The following is a 15,377-nucleotide window of genomic DNA, read 5'->3' as shown; positions in this document are numbered from 1 at the left end:
AACAATTTTCCCTTTCATAGGCTTTCTCCAACATCGGTGCCATTCTTTATATTTTTCTAAATGTATGTATTGATTTTAGAGAGAGGCAGGGAGAGACAAACAGAAACATGGATCTGTTCCTGCCTGTGCCTTGACCCGGGATGGCGTTGCCATTGTTAAGGCTAGTGCATTCCAGGCTTCCCGGAGGTACAGGGCTGCCAGGAGCAGGAAAAGGACTTCAGCAATGAATGCATAACCAAGATGGCATGAGGGGAATCAGGGTTGTCTTTGTGGGGCGTGTCGCGATGTCGGAGCCGAGGCGGCCAGCTCCTGCACCTGAGCGCCACCAGCCTGCACTCACTGGGGTGGGGGAGGCAGAGAACAAGTCACCGCCCACGCCGACCCTGCCCCAGTTAAGTGACGAGGGCAGGCTTTCCCCGCCATTGTCTAACAACTTACGGACTCGGGAGAGAAGAGGGCAAGCCTGCAGCGCCACGGCTCAGTCTGCAAAGCAAGGGCCCAGGTGCCCAGCCCCGCCCCGCCCCGCCTCGCCCCTGCTCACTCCAGCGTGCGCAACTCCCACGACCCACTTCCTGGGCCTCCGGGCCCGCCCACTCCTGACTCCTGGTCCCGCCCACACCAACCATGCCCCGCCCTGTGCCCCGCCCACTCCCCGGATCGCTCAAAATCCCCCCGCCCACTCCCGGGGCCTAAAGCGAAGGCGCGCTCCGTCGCTCGGCGCTCGGCTGCTCAGGTCTAGCCTTTTCGGCGACAGCGGCGTTGACCGGAGTCGCGGCGCTGGTGGGCTGGGGCCGGCCGGCGGCATGGAGGGGCTGCGAGCTGCCGCGGGCGGGGACGTGTCCCTGCACAACTTCAGCGCGAGGCTGTGGGAGCAGCTGGTCCACTTCCACGTGATGCGGCTGACGGACTCGCTCTTCCTGTGGGTGGGGGCCACGCCGCACCTGCGCAACCTGGCGGTGGCCATGTGCAGCCGCTATGTGAGTGCGGGTGGGCTGGGATGGTGGGGGGCAGTTGGGGGTGGGGGCAGAGGTAGAGCCGCGGTGGAGGGGTGCGGTCACTGGGCGGCCGGGCCAGTGCGGGGCTCGGGGCCCGGCCGGTGGCGGAGCGACGCGCGCCCGGTGCCCGCTGGGGAGGCCGCGGGTTCGGCTTTCCACAGGTTGCAGGGGTGGCCTCCTGGGCCCGCTGGGGTTTTGGGTGTCTTAGGGAACAGGGGTCGGTCTGGACGTGCGCCACCTGGAGGGGAGCTGTGTGCGGCCAGGCCAGCACGTGGGACCCCAGGCAGGCCCCTGCCCTGCAGTCCCGCCACTCTGGGGCTCCTTCTCTCTCCCATATCTGTAGTTGGAGTGCCCGGGGGCTTCATCGTGGGACCTCTGCCATCCGGTCACTCTTGCGCCCTGGGGGATGGCATCTGCCTCTTAGTTTTCAGGCTCTTTCTGTGTTGCCCACACCGGTATCTATCTGTGCTTCCAGTACAGACCTCTTTCTTTCACACTTCTGTGTGTTCACTTGTAAGTCTATGGGCATCTCATAATAAACATATTCAAGTCTAAACTCGACCTTAAATCTGCTCCTCACAGCCAGCGCCTCTCTGTTACGGTAACTGCTCTGGAACCTAGGAGTCACCCTTGAGACCTCTCTTCCACACCCCACACAGGAGTGGCGGTCAATCTATGAGCACTGCTCTCAGTCAAAGCAGACGTGAGTCAACGTTCAGTGAGATAAGTCAGAGAGAGAAAGACAAATACCGTAAGATTTAACTTATGTGGAGTCTAAAACAAACCCCAAAATGAACAAACAGGCCAAAACAGAAACAGACTCATCCAGAGAACAAAATGATGGTTGCCAGAGGGGGTACGGAGTGGGGGATGGGTGAAAAAGGTGAAGGGGAATCATAGTTACAAAATAAGTAAGTCTTGGGGATATAATGAGGCTTATTGTGGTGATTTTATAGTAAGGTTTACAAATGTACAATTACTATATTGTACATCTGAAACTACTGTATGGCAAATATACTTTAAAAAAACACCCAAAACATACAGGGAATCCAACCACTTGTCACCTTAAGGCAGGGGTTGGGAACCTATGGCTCATGAGCCAGATGTGGCTCTTTTGATGGCTGCATCTGGCTCGCAGACAAATCTTTAATAAAAAAAATAATAGCGTTAAAAACATAAAACATTCTCATGTATTACAATCCATTTTCTACCATTCATGTTCATGGTTGCAGGTGGCTGGAGCCAATCACAGCTGTCTTCCGAGACAGTACCAAATTTTTATTGGATAATGTGTAACATACATGGGTCGTTGTATGGCTCTCACGGAATTACATTTTAAAATATGTGGCGCTCATGGCTCTCTCAACCAAAAAGGTTCCTGACCTCTGCCTTAACATCTGCCACCTGGGCCAGGGTTGCAGCATCTCTCCTCTTTGGCTGATTCCCCTTTTTGCTTCTGTTCAGTTTCTTAGAGCTGATGTAACAAAATGCTATAAACTGGGTGGCTTAAAACAACAGAGCAGTTCTCCCACAGTTCTGGAGGCCAGAAGTCTGAATTGCAGGTGCTGTCAGGGGTGGCCCTGGAGGCCAAGGGATAATCATCCCCTGCCTCTCCAGCTTGTGGCATTGCCAGCTTTCCTTCGTGTTCCTTGGCTTGCAGCTTCATCACGCCAGTCTTTGTTGCTGTGTCATGTAGCCTCCTCTGAATGTCTGTGCATTTTCTTTTCTTACAAGGGCATCAGTCATGCACTTGTAATTATGGACCATAAATTAAAGGTCCATTCTACTCCAATATGACCTTAACTTACATTTTAATTATTTCTGCAAAGACCCTGTTTTCTAATAAAGTAACATCACAGGTTCTAGGAGTTAGGACATGGATGTGTCTTTTTGGAGGACACAATTCAACCCACAACAGTGCTTTATGGCTGGTTTTCCATGAGGCAGCAGACTGCAGTTAGATGTCATTCCTCTGCTCCAGGCTTTTCAAGAAAGAAACTCAGAGCACAGTCCAGAGACTGTAGTGACCTTCCAGGCCCTAGCACTTGGGAGAGCTCCCCTGCTCACACCCTGTCCACTCACTGGCCTCTTAGATGCTCTGGCACACTAGCATGCCCCAGCTGTTGCTCCCTCTGCAATTTATTGTTAGTGTTGAGGTTTGTCTGTTTTACGGGTTTTTGTATCCCAAGTGCTTGACAAGTTGCTCATTAAATCCCTGTTGAATGTACGAGTGAGGAACTCTCAGGGAACTCCCCTTTTGCTAGAGAAGACTGCCAGTAGCCCTCAGCAGCTGGGCAGTGAGTATTGTGATCTCTGAGGGTCCCCAGGGATTGTGGGAAATCAGAGGAGGAAGTAATCAGGGAGGACCTAGGCAAAGCTTTAGGAAGGAGATAGCATCCACATGGGACTTCTGGATGTCCACACAGTATCCCTCTTTTAGCTGCCTTTCTCACATGCCTTTTTCCTCACTGTTCTTTTTCTGGTTTTGTTTTCTTTCTTTTTCAGGGAGTCCCAGCAGGTGGGCCTTTGGAAGGTGACAATTCTAGGTCTTTTGGATGAGGCTCTAACCAACCGAGCTGTCTGGTTGGGGCACCAGGGCTGCTTTCATTGGAGGATGGGAGGAGGGCCTAGAGGGGCAGGGATTGTGAGGAGGGCTTTGTGTTTGGAGGGCGTGGTGCCCTGGAGCCAGTGTACCGTCTATCCTAATCCTAATGCTGTAGTCACAGGCTGCATGTGTAGTGTGTAAGGCTGTGGCCTTTTGGGGCCCAGGGCTGCTTGTTGGTAAGACTAGGCATAGATTCCTTGACTCAGTTTCAAGGCTCCTCCTGTAGGTGGTTCTGGTGGTTTGACCACTTGATAGTCATAGCTCTTAGTAGGGTGTATTTTCTCAACTGGAAAGTCACCTTACATCAGGATCACAGCAGGAAAAGGGAAAGGAGCCATTTGCACTCACTGACCACAGTGTGCCAAGAACATTGCCCTCCAGGGGCAGAGGAGAGTAGAGGCACAGGCCATAATTTAAGATAGGGAAACTGGTTCCTGTGGGATAGGGCTCCGCACACTGTAGCCTGGGGGCTGGCCCTGTTTACTTTTGTGATAAGGTTTTGTTGGAACACAGCTGTGCCCATCCATTTGGTAGGTTTCGTAACAGCTTTTGCACTTTGATGGCAGAGTTGAGCGGTTGCTCCTGGACCTTGTCATCCATAAACACTCAACTGTTTACTCTCTGGCCCTTCTTGGAGAAAGTTGACTGGCCCATGAGCAGAGGATGGCACTGAAGGGCCTTTGAAGTCTCCCCTCCTCCTGCCTTGCCCCCAAATCCTCAAACGTAAGACTGGACCATGGAGAACAAAACCATACAACTGTGCTGCCTTCCAGCTGGCCCACCTGGCATTGGGCAGGTCTGGTTGTGCCGAGAGAAGCTGAGAGCTAGGATAATGTAGTCTCTACCAGCACGGGGGAAACAGGCCTTGGACCATGATAGAGGGCCCTTTGTGTTCAGATCATTGAGGATGCATCTGGCCCACCTGGGTACGTGAAAACTGGTCCTCTGGCCACCCTGAAATCTATATACAGCAAATTCATTAAGACCATGTTTTTATATCTTTTTAAAGAAGAAGCCTGTAGTAAATGCTTTCATTCTTACCATCTTTTACAGATCTAGACAAATTCATTCTCATATTGAAGTCACTTTGAACTCTTAGGAGATAAGGAGCAGTCTCTGATCTGTGCTCTGCTTACAGTACAAGTAATTTCAGCTGTATTATAAGTTATCAGCCTTTTTCCTTTTAAGCTAGACATTTTCAGTGATAAAGGGGATTGCTTCCAAAGGAATTGGAAGTAAGATTACCTCTAGATTTCAGAAGGGCCACAGTTATTTATCTTTAGTTTTATTTCTTCTTGTCTGAAATGATAAATAACCAAGCATATTCAAAAGTTTTTATTGTCATTGTTTGGACGCAGATGGCTGGTGCCGTTTTGCAAAGTCACAGGGCCTTTGTTGCCCAGACAGCATTAGGGCAGTGGCACTGTGCATCCTCACAGGTCCCTGGGAGGAGAGCAGGTGTCCTGCATTCTCCACTGGCCCCACTGGGGCAGGAGGAGCCTGGTGGCACTGGGCACCCAGGCTCTGATTGCTCTCTTCCAGCTGTGGCCTTAGTGATCTTGTGTGCTTCCCTCCTGGTTGTAACATTGCCCTTCAGAGTGCTCTGGAGCTTCCAACGCTGAACCAAGCCCTTTATGTGCAATAAGTCCTCAAACTTGCTGACAGCAATGTGATGCCAGGTTTCAGTGCCTTCAGCTTGCCCAGCTTTAGGACCTCATATGCTTAGAGGGCCAGCCTGCCTGGCTGCTGACACAGGTGCCAGACCTTCTCTGGTGAGTGTGTCTAACCTCCCAGGGCCTACCCTGACCACCCTCATGGAGAATTGGAAGCAACAGAAGTTTGGCTAATGGGGAAGCAGCGTAGCACTCTCTGTTTTCCTTTTAGGATTCCATCCCTGTGTCCACTTCCCTCCTCGGAGACACTTCCGACACGACATCCACTGGCCTTGCCCAGCGCTTAGGTATGTACCCATGGCTGGTGCTGCAAGAGGGGCCTCACTGTTTGAAGGCACCACGAGGCAAGTCACTTTAGCAATAAAGAATCTTTATACTGAGCGATAAGTCCACTGACGACTGTATGGTAAGCCCAGGCCTTTGTGTCCTGTGCTGTGTTTCCTTTAGGAGGGTACATCCGTGCCCTCGGTGCCACCACTGCCTCAGGGCCAGCATGCCCCCTCAGGGACTCCCATGCTGTGCCTCGGCTGCTGTCTGAGTTTATGAGTGACAGGTGATTTCACTCCTTTCTGTAAGCACATGACCTTATGGGGAGAGAGTGTGAATGATGTCCACAGCACCCAGTGCAGTAGCTGCAGGTACCCTCCTGGACCTTTTGGGGACTCAGCAGAGCCTGTGGAGCACGGTGCCAGCACTGTGCAGTGGGGACTGTCCTTCACTCCCTGTGATGTTCAGAGTTCAGAAGGGAGACTGGCCCAGCCTGAGTGTGGCGTAGAGTGGATGTTAAGCAAGACTACGAAGATGAAGGTTCCACCCCTCCTACGCCCCAAACACAGGGTAGTTTTGGTAAGGACGGCAAATATTCTGCCCTCAGGCAGTGTGCATGGTCCCCAACTCATCTCGGGTTGCTCAGGGGCCTTGAACAATCCCCTCAGTCCAGTCCTCTCAGTCTTCGTGGTCACCAGCGTTCCTAGCCAGTTCAGATCTAGAGCCCGTGTCCTGATGCTGGGTATTTGGTGAATGAGGACCAACCCCGATATTTTAGTTGTGTTAACAGTTCTGTCCACTTGATCCCTGATAAGTGATTTATCATTCTCTCTGCACTGCACCCACGCCGCAGAGGTCCCACACAGTGCAGGTGGAGCGCGGTGTCACAGACGGGTTGAGGATAGCTCATTCTAGACTCGCCACACTGAGCTCCGTGCGTGAATAGGGTGGGGACCGTGAGGGCTGCTCTGCAGCATTTTGGGAATATCCATTGTACTTCCTCTTTAGCTTGAAATGAGAGAAACCCAATTAGTTTTTGGTAACTTTTTATTAGGAAGTAATTTTAAATTTATAGAAAAGTTGCCAAAAAAGATGCAAAGAGTTCCTGCTCAGCCTGCACCCAGACTTCCAGTCATTGTCATTGCCTCACCATGTTTTTTTCTGAACCATACAAATGTAAGTTGACACGATTTGCTCCATGTGCTTCACTGTGTATTGCCAGTGTTTGAGGTGACACGCCTCTATCTCACAGACCACTGTGTGCCCTACCTCGTCTGGTGAAGGCGTGGGGTGTTCACAGTTCTAGCGCCAGAGACTGGCTCTGGATTACTACAGTGTGGGTGGTGGGAGCTCATGTGGCGTGCCATGAATAAGTTTATGCCAAAAGCAAAAAGATCAATAAGATGGGCTCAAGAGTGTTCTTAGGATGGAGGTGTAATAGTAGTAGCTTGTGTGCAAAAACCTAGGTTTTTTTGCGTTTTATGCAAATGTTTGGACTTTTAAGTTAACATTTTTCTCCTGTGGTTTACATCAATTTATAATGATCTACATCAATTGAAATAAAAGATAAATGAAAAAATAATATCCTTACCATCTTATTAAATTCAGTTATTAATGAAGGTTTCTATCCTGCCTATATTAGCAAGAACTGGCAGCTCACAGCCATTGCCCAGTAAGGACAAGCACATGGAAGCAGCTTGAAAAACCAGTGGTGTGATGTGGCTGCTGGCATCACCAAGGACTGGTGACGCACATAGTGTTGTGGTCACAAAGGGGCTGTCCAGCGCAGCTCTGTGCTGTTAAAATGTATTCGTATGCATTATTATTATTATTATGCACATTAGTTGAAAATGCATCATTAACCGTTGTCAGTTGTCTAGACGGGGTAGTGAGATGAGAGCAGTGTGCTCAACAGTATTTTCTATGGGGGATGAAAAGAAGTTGGGAAAGAGATGATCTAGACTAGGATTCAGAGGAACCCTGGAAGCATTGGAGGCTGTGGTGTGGATGGGGACCCCCTTACTCTGTGTGGCCTGGAGGCAGACAATGCAGGCAGACACAGTTTTGCTCCCTGTAAGACCCTGTCTTAGCAAGTAAAGCGATTGGAATCAGAGTAGCCACTCTTGGGGACAGGGAGTTTTCTGCCCCTGAAAGAAGGCAGCCTGAGTGGGTGTGACTCAACAGGCTGCAGCCTCACTTTTCCTCAGCACCTTTTTGCCTTTGATGGTGGAGTAGGCGTGGTCATCTGAAGTCCTTGGGGTGGGAGGCAGCACGCACCTCCATGGGGAGGAGGGTTTGCACCTGCCCTGTGTGTGGTGTGCGGCCAGGGGAGGAGGCCCAGCTCTGGTGCGCTCACAGTATTGACTGGCGTGAGGCTTACTGCCCTACTCGTCTTCAGGGTATGTGTCTTGTCTTTCATACTGATCTCTACAGCTGGAGCCACACCCTGTTACATACGTTAGACATCAAATTGGAAATGGACATTTGTGTGTATATGTGTATTTGTGCACACACAGTTCTGTATGTGTGTGTGTGTCTGGATATGCACAGAAGTGAAGAAATTGGAATTATCTCTGGGATGAGAGTAGAATTAGTAGAGGGCAGTCCTAAAGGAGAACTGTAATATTTCAAATACTTGACTATTAGCGGTGTTTTAGGGAAGTGAAACAGGTAAACAGCGGTGTGAGGGGACAGTGGGCCTTAAATGTTAGTACTCGGATCCTTTGGAGGGCTCCAGGCCTTGATTGCTGGTCCCAATGCCAGCCTTTCTAATTCAGTGGCCAGGGGTGGGTGGAGTGGCAGGACCTGAGCATGTGGAGATCTAACAGGTCTCCAGAGAATGTTTCTGGTGTGGGCACCACCCTCTAAGAACCACTATTCTAGAGATGTCGGGAAAGTCCAGATGACTAGTTTGCATTTGCAGCAGCTGCCTCTGAAATCATAAAAGTAGAAGACAGACTCCAGGCACACAGAGCCTCCAGGTATTTCATCATGGCTGTGTCAATGTGTTTTCTCTTTTTAGCCAGGAAGACCAACAAGCAGGTGTTTGTCAGCTATAACCTACAAAACACAGACAGTAACTTCGCATTACTTGTAGAAAACAGGATCAAGGAAGAAATGGAGGCTTTCCCCGAAAAGTTCTAGCAGAAGTGAGGATTTGTAATTTACGTACGGTGTACATTAAATAAATGAATTGGATTTCACTGTTTGTCACCAGGTTAATGTGTTTACATTTTGTTTTCAAAGGGTTAATCTTACTGATGTCCTTTCATTCCTTCACTAGACTGTGAGCCCAGCACTGTAACTGACCAAGCTGGGGAAGAGGAAAAGCAACATGGGCCTTAGGTGCCTTGTGATTGCTCAGTAACGGAGAGAGGGATTAAGGTGGGATTTTGTTGGGCTTGAAAGGGGCTAATTGGATTAAAGGGTTAAATTAGTCATGACTAATATCCGTTCCCAGTTAAAACTGAGGTAATAAGCCCTTCCCCTGGCTGTCTCTTCTGCTCTGCTCTCCCTTAGGCCTGGGGAGCCCCATTCCTCACTGTGCACTGGACTTGGGGTCTTGGTGAAGTCTCTAACTTCTCTGGGCCCTGTTTCCTCACCTATAAAATGGGAATAATCTCCATTCTGCTGGGTTATTTTTAGAATTAAATACACATACTTTGCAAACTATAAGTGCCATAGCAATTAAGGTGTCGATTATGGTTTTATCTACTTCATATTTATGGCTCCAAATGCTCCTGTTGTCATTGTCTTTTCTTGTCTCTCTCTTCTTTCCCCCAAGTCTCAAATACTTGCTTTGTTCATCTTTAATCCTTAGCCTTTTTCTGCCTGCCTCTTAAAGTGGATTCCAATCTTACTAGTACCAAATGCTGCATGTTTTTTTTCATTCTTTTTTTCCCAAAAGCCAATATTTCATGGGTCAGTGGTTCCTAACCTTGGCTTCACATTTGAATGTCTAGGGAAGTTGTTACAGATTGCCTATACCTGGCCCTTCCCTAGAGACTCAGGGCCTGGGGCCCAGGCTTTGGCAGGTTGGAAAGCCCCCTAAGTGCTTCTCAGCACAGGCAAGGTTGAGGACCACTGGCAAAGAACTTTCTAATCTTCGGAGTCATTCTGGACTACCTGAACTGATGGTTTAGGGCTCTGTGACACTTTCATACAGTTTCAAAAGGCACTGAGCCAGTGGTAAGCAGCCAGGGATGGTGACAGTTTGGCCAGGACATAGAGGCATTTCAGAGGAGTATAGCTGGGGTGTAAGGTGAAAGTCTCCTCAGCAGACTTCCTGTGCTGACCTCCTAGGCCTCTGCTGGCATCATCGGGGCTGGGAAGCACAGTGGGCACCTCTCTAGGAAGAGTAAGTAACAAAATCAGGGCTATGGAGAGAAGAGTGGTATAAAACTTTATTAAAGAAACATTGTTTTCTTATTAAAAAATACTACATTAAACAAGAGCATTTTGGGTTGTCAGTTATTCCTCACAGAATCACAGAAGATAACCATTTCTCTACCTCTCTAGGAACTTGCAGACCACGTTTCCACAGGATACCCACCGTACACAAGAGAAGAGAAGGACTCCACTTTACTGCTGATCTCCGCTTCTTAGGGGGCCTGAGGATGGCTCTAAGTGAACAGTTTATGATTAGTCCCATCTCTGCCCCTGCCTGCCTTTGAGACTTGGAGTCTGCAGGCAGATGAGAGGCCACCCACCATTCCCAGGCTGACAGTCTACAGAGGCGCTAAAACAGGGACGTAGCGAGATCTGAATAAAGAATTTTTATTACTTGTCAATGGTCATGAAATGCCCTTCACTGGATACCATCAGATGAGGTAGGGAAGACATTCCAGAGGAAATTAGGTGATGGGGCAACACTTTTATTTCTGTACATTTACGTACAAATCTCCCCCAAAGGGTACAACAGATGTGACATCATGCATACATTTGGCTTTGAATGACAATTCAGAACTAGATTTGGGCTTGTGCTATGATTGAGCACCTCCAGAGTAATCCCGGTTGACGTGTACAGAAACATGGTTCTGACTTAGAAATCTCAAGTGTGGGGGTGGCAGAAAGGACAGGGAGGTGTTCCTGCTGAGCATAACACTGCTGCTTTTCCAAAATACAATACAGCCAAGCAAGGCGTCCTTTAAAAGAAAGTCAAGTATGGGCCTTTCCCAGCACGTGCACGCCTGTGCACCCTTTAGGGGCTGGGCGGTGTGGTGGTCACAATTCATTTTAATGGCACTTCAGTCATTTCTTGTTTGGTTCTAGGAAGTGGTATTGTTTGAGTGCAGTACTTCCTTTACGAGGTTTATTTTTGTTTCCTGTTCTGTGGCCAAAACAACTTACCAGCCCTTTTCCTCTAATTGTGAGTAGTTATACTCTTAGAAAACAAAACATGTACAATCTTTTTCCTATTAGGTATTGGGTGCTAGTACTGCAGGTATTTGATGAAAGTTACTGACTTCTGGAAAAGAACGAAGAGCAGCCCAGCCCTGCCTCAGGTGTCCACATTTGTGCACAACTTCGATTGAAAGGGGGCCACAGCTCCCTGATAGGATGGCAGGATGCAGGAGGGGCTGGTGGAGGAGAGGCCTGGAGGTGTCTCTCTGGGTGGGGGATGGGTAGGTGGTGGGGAAGTAGACTTGAAATGGCAAGTGCCTGAGAATTGTTTCCCTACTGACCACTAAGGAAACAGGCCTGAGGAGTCCAAGCACGACCAGCTGGTGGCTGTGGCACTCCCCATGCAGAGCAGGGCAGGACTGGACGAGCCTCGGGCTCTGTGGGCCCTTGCTGCCTTGCCCACTTGGTGTGGGATTTCATGGGGCTCAGCCCACAGGGGAGCCCCATGACTACTGCCTTGACTACATTGCATAAGCTGTTCCTCAAGAGCTTTGGATATCCTTAAGTTACAACAGAACCAGCAACATAAGAGCTCAGCCTGATCCCGAGGCTGCTGGGAGGGAAGAGCTGTGGGACCTCTGCCCGGAGACATCACCTGCTGATTGTTGGCAAGGCGACTTCATTCACATCCGCTAGACCTCAATCCCAAGAGCTCAGCCCTCCCAGCTACTTCTAGTCCTTGAGTTAGTCCTAATTGCTGAAGGGACAGTGCTGACTATCCACTGGACCAGTGCTTCTATTGTCCTTTCAGATGGAGAACAGAGACCTAGGAACAGGAGTCTGTAAGTGCCGTGCCCTGCCATGGCCACTCAGGGGATCACCAGCAGTACCCTACAGCTTCGCTCCACTGCTTAAAAGAAGGCCTCTGCGATCTGAGTGAACACAAGTCCTTTCATACTACAGTAGAGGGTCCAAAAGGTGTCCTAATGCTGGGATGATGGGGACATATACCTGGCCAGGTACAGGACCTCACTGGCTCCTTCCTATCTTCCTCACTGCCCAGTGACTTGGCTGCTCCATTTATCATGTCCTGGACTTAATTGGTCTTGCTGCCAGGTGGCTTTGTAGGAAATACTTTTTTTCTTCTTTTTGTTTTTTTTTTGTGTGTGTGAGAGAGATGGGGACAGATAGCGATAGACAGGCTGGGAGAGAGAAGAGACACATCAATTCTTCATTGAGGCACCTTAGTTGTTAATTGATTGCTTTCTCATATGTACCTTGACTGGGACAGGGGGTCTGAGTGACCCCTTGCTCGAGCCAGCAACCTTTGGCTCAAGCCAGCGAACTTTGGGCTCAAGCCAGTGACCTCACGCTCAACCTGGTGAGCCCGCACTCAAGCCGGTGACCTCGGGGTTTTGAACCTGGATCCTTCCAGTCCAATGCTCTTATCTACTGTGCCACCGCCTGGTCAGGCTATAGCAAGTACTCTTAAAAAAGGCAAAAGGTATTTCACAAGTTTGGCACGCAAAGGCTGCACATTTGTAAGGAAAGTCCTTTTTAAAGTAAGGTGAATGTGGACAAACATGGAAACAGTGACAAAAAAGATGAAGGAAGGCGAGGATGATCTGGGCTTGGAATGGGAGACTGGCCAGATGGCCTTCCTTCTTAGGCATGGACCCTTTGGGCTGGAGACCCAGGCCCCATCGGTTCAGCAGAGAAAGTGCAGTGTACTCACTGGAATCACAAATGCTTGCAGGTTTGTTCACCTCCTCCCCATGTTTTTTATCAAGTTAGCAGGGTCCTACTGATGTCCACCAGATTTGGAGGAGAGCGATGGGTAGAGACAGTAAGAAACAGACCAGGTGGAAAGCTAGAAGGGGAGAAAGGGAAGTTAACCCTTTTCCAGGCCCTTTGAGGTGTAGGAACTGTCCATTTGAGGTCACCTAATTCAGACCCAAAACTACGATTTCCTTGGAAAAAACAGCCCATGGCAAAGACGTCACAAAGTGGGGTGGGGGGTGGACAATTCTAGGAAGAACCCAGGCAGTCTAAAAAGTCAGATGCCTATATTGCCACAAGGTGGCGCCTGCCTGCACCAAAGAAGCTTGTTTCCTTAGTGGCCCCTGAGTGCCCTTGAGGCCCTTCAAGTTTCCTCTGAAACATTTCTCAGACAGGTGGGGGAAGCCTGCCCTGGATAGGAAGAGGAAGCCTTCACAGTGTGGGACAAAATAAAGAACAAATGTAAAACCCTTGGATAATGGGGGTAGGGATGGGAGTTGAGCTTTGGTGAGTTATTGCTTTCTCTTAATTGGTCTTGATGCTTTAAGAGGCAAAACGTCAATTGGACTAACCTGTGGGCATCCCACCCTTTGCTCTAAGTCCCACCTCTGCTGGCGGAAAGTGGCAGGAAGCAGGCAAAGGCAGGCATGAGGGGGGACTGCTCCACAGGCCTTGCAGTCTCTCAGCGTGAAATCAGCGAGAGCTGAGTCATCCAAGCTGGTGATGTCTACGTGGTGTGTGCTCCAGGTGTGCGTGATGGGCCCTGTTAGGGAGGGCACCCCTCCTGCTCTCCAGTGGGCTCGCCTTAGTCGTCTAGTTCAGTTCTTGTCTCGTAGGTTTCAGTTCAGAAAGTAGCCATGTTTTCAAGTAGTGCTGGAAAAAAAAAAGCTGATTGTGGAAGAGGTAACTTTCCTGCTAAGCCTGAGAAGGAGTATTCATGCTAACGTCTCGGACCTCCACACATCTACGAGCTGTGAACTTGACGAGGCAAACTTGTCAGAGAACCAGAGGCATGATCAGGAATTATTTTTAAGATTTGTAGTGAAATGTTTTAAGCCTTTCCTCAGTTTCCAGCATCACATACAAAAAAGATGTTTTCGAGGGGAAAGACCAGGCTGGGTTTAATGGTGCTTGCGAGCTGCTTTCCCCCAAAACATGGGACAGAAGCTCTGACCTTACAAACAGAAGGAAACGTCACAAACCGTAACAAACTCTCTGGCAACACCTTTTCATATACAGGTCACGTCTGAACCACAGTGAGGACCGCTGCGCGGGCGGGTCTGCGAAAGGGCGGCCGGCAGGGGACGCTGGGTGGCAGAGGCGGGCCTGCGGTGGCGCAGGGGACTTCCAGCATCTTCTCGGGTCTCCTTCTAAGGAAGTGGTTCCATTTCAGGTTCAGTGAGAGGAAGGGGAATAAAGTGCTTCTCGTAAAAATGACCAAAATAAATATAAACATTTAATGGCAGAAAAGAAAGTCTAATTTCCAAAGAGTCAGCTTCCTCGCACACGACCCCCCGAGTTTGGGAAAGAGCCCCCCACGCCTGCGGCAGAGCCCGCTCCCCGCCCCCGCGCCCCCGCGCGCGGGGTCCGGCCCGGACCTGCGCATCGGCTCCGGGGGGCCCAGGCGCCGGGACCTGCGCGTGCCCCCCGGGACCAGGCAGCCCCCCTACTCCCAGAGCCCAGGCGCCGTCAGGGCAGGCCGTGCCCCGAGCCGCGAGCCCGCACGCCGTTGGCTGTGGCGCCGTCGGGCAGCGCGTCCCCCGCAACGGCCGCCTCGTGCAGGCCCGAGTAGTCCTTGAGCTCGGCGTTGGTTAGCAGCAGCGGCTGCTCGCCCTTCTTGTGTGGGAGGAGCGGCTGCCGCGTGTAGTGCTCCCCGTTGGCGATGTTCTCGGGCAGGCTCTGGTCCCGGCTCTCAGGCAGCAGCAGGATGCAGATGATGCAAATGAGCGTGCAGCAGGCGAAGATGATGTGGTGCAGGAAGTAGCCTTTCTGGTTGTGCAGCTCGATGATGGGCGCCGTCAGCATGCCGAATCCCGCACTGGCCAGCACCAGCCCCAGCCCACCGCACCTGCAGGAAGGCCGAGCGCACACGGTTAGCGTCTCTGGCCACACCCGGCGCACAGGGACACAGTGGTTCCCAGGGTGTGGATGCAGGGCAAGTTCATGGCCCACCTGAAAGCCTGATTGGGCGTGGGCACCGGGCGAGGCCCCACACCGGTGCATCCCACATGAGGGATGAATATCCCAAGCACCTTCACCTCGGCCATCTGTACACCGCCTCTAGTTCACTTACTGTTTTCCTTTGTTTATTTTGAAAGACAACTTTATAATATCACTGTAAATGATAAATAGTATCACTTACCATAAATAACATATATATAGTGAAAAAGAAGGTACTATAAATTTTGCTATTTTCCCATGGTTTGCTCTTTATTTAGAAAAACAGTTGTTGTGGGAGGTGCGGGAATTAGACCTTGCCACGATCAGAGAGATCTGAAGATACTTTTAAAAACAGTAAATTTCTCACTGTGAATTGATGTTTTTTATTGTTATGTCCCATGTATTTCCTAAAATCATTCTGCACACCACCATGGAAGTGTCCCATCCCTGGGAAATGTATCAGAAACCGTGCACTGATGGGGAAATTCACTGCAGCACTGAACTCAAAAGGTACTAACAGCTTAAGCCACTTCTCTGCACTCCTCTGCCATGGGA

The 15,377-nt window shown here is 50.1% G+C and overlaps 2 protein-coding genes across 8 annotated transcripts in view; one reads left to right on the top strand and one right to left on the bottom strand.

Annotated features, from left to right (window-relative positions):
• The first annotated feature begins 687 nt into the window (after positions 1-687).
• PSMG4 (proteasome assembly chaperone 4) lies at positions 688-10,330 on the top strand. Of its 4 annotated transcripts, none has more exons than XR_010730412.1 (4): positions 688-977; positions 5,485-5,560; positions 8,563-8,757; positions 10,059-10,196. XR_010730412.1 is itself a non-coding variant. In XM_066268497.1 (4 exons), exons 1-3 carry the CDS (start codon positions 804-806, stop codon positions 8,682-8,684), a joined length of 372 nt encoding a protein of 123 aa, XP_066124594.1. In that variant the 5' UTR covers positions 688-803; the 3' UTR covers positions 8,685-8,689; positions 10,059-10,197. The 4 variants fall into 4 exon arrangements, 3 of the variants coding, with proteins under 3 accessions (XP_066124594.1, XP_066124595.1, XP_066124593.1); XM_066268497.1 differs by having other exon boundaries at positions 8,563-8,689; positions 10,059-10,197; XM_066268498.1 differs by lacking the exon at positions 8,563-8,757 and adding an exon at positions 8,824-8,924.
• Positions 10,331-12,050: 1,720 nt separating this feature from the next.
• Positions 12,051-15,377, bottom strand: part of SLC22A23 (solute carrier family 22 member 23) — a 212,744-nt gene continuing 209,417 nt past the window's right edge. The window contains exons 10-13 of one of the 4 annotated variants that reach the window (XR_010730410.1): positions 14,436-14,730; positions 13,865-14,032; positions 12,290-13,535; positions 12,051-12,249 (exon numbers count right to left, since the gene is read on the bottom strand). Coding sequence is in view for 1 of the 4 variants with exons in the window: in XM_066268495.1 (XP_066124592.1) it covers positions 14,352-14,730 (379 nt within the window). In the remaining 3 variants the exon portion in view is untranslated. Of the gene's footprint in view, positions 12,250-12,289; positions 14,731-15,377 lie in introns of those variants that run through there. The other 3 variants (XR_010730411.1, XR_010730409.1, XM_066268495.1) reach the window with 3 other exon arrangements.

The sequence above is a fragment of the Saccopteryx bilineata genome, chromosome 3 (genome assembly GCF_036850765.1).
Source record: "Saccopteryx bilineata isolate mSacBil1 chromosome 3, mSacBil1_pri_phased_curated, whole genome shotgun sequence".
NCBI classification, from domain to species: Eukaryota; Metazoa; Chordata; class Mammalia; order Chiroptera; family Emballonuridae; genus Saccopteryx; species Saccopteryx bilineata.
Note: the sequence above shows the minus strand (reverse complement) of the source record. Positions and strands in the feature narration are given on the sequence as shown.

What these genes read in the sequence shown, in the direction of transcription:
- PSMG4 (XM_066268496.1), top strand. Translation starts at nt 804, where the DNA reads ATGGAGGGGCTGCGAGCTGCCGCGGGCGGGGACGTGTCCCTGCACAAC. An exon ending in TGGCCATGTGCAGCCGCTAT is followed by an intron (nt 978 to 5,484) that starts GTGAGTGCGGGT and finishes TTTTCCTTTTAG; the next exon opens with GATTCCATCCCTGTGTCCAC. An exon ending in TGGCCTTGCCCAGCGCTTAG is followed by an intron (nt 5,561 to 10,058) that starts GTATGTACCCAT and finishes CTACCTCTCTAG; the next exon opens with GAACTTGCAGACCACGTTTC.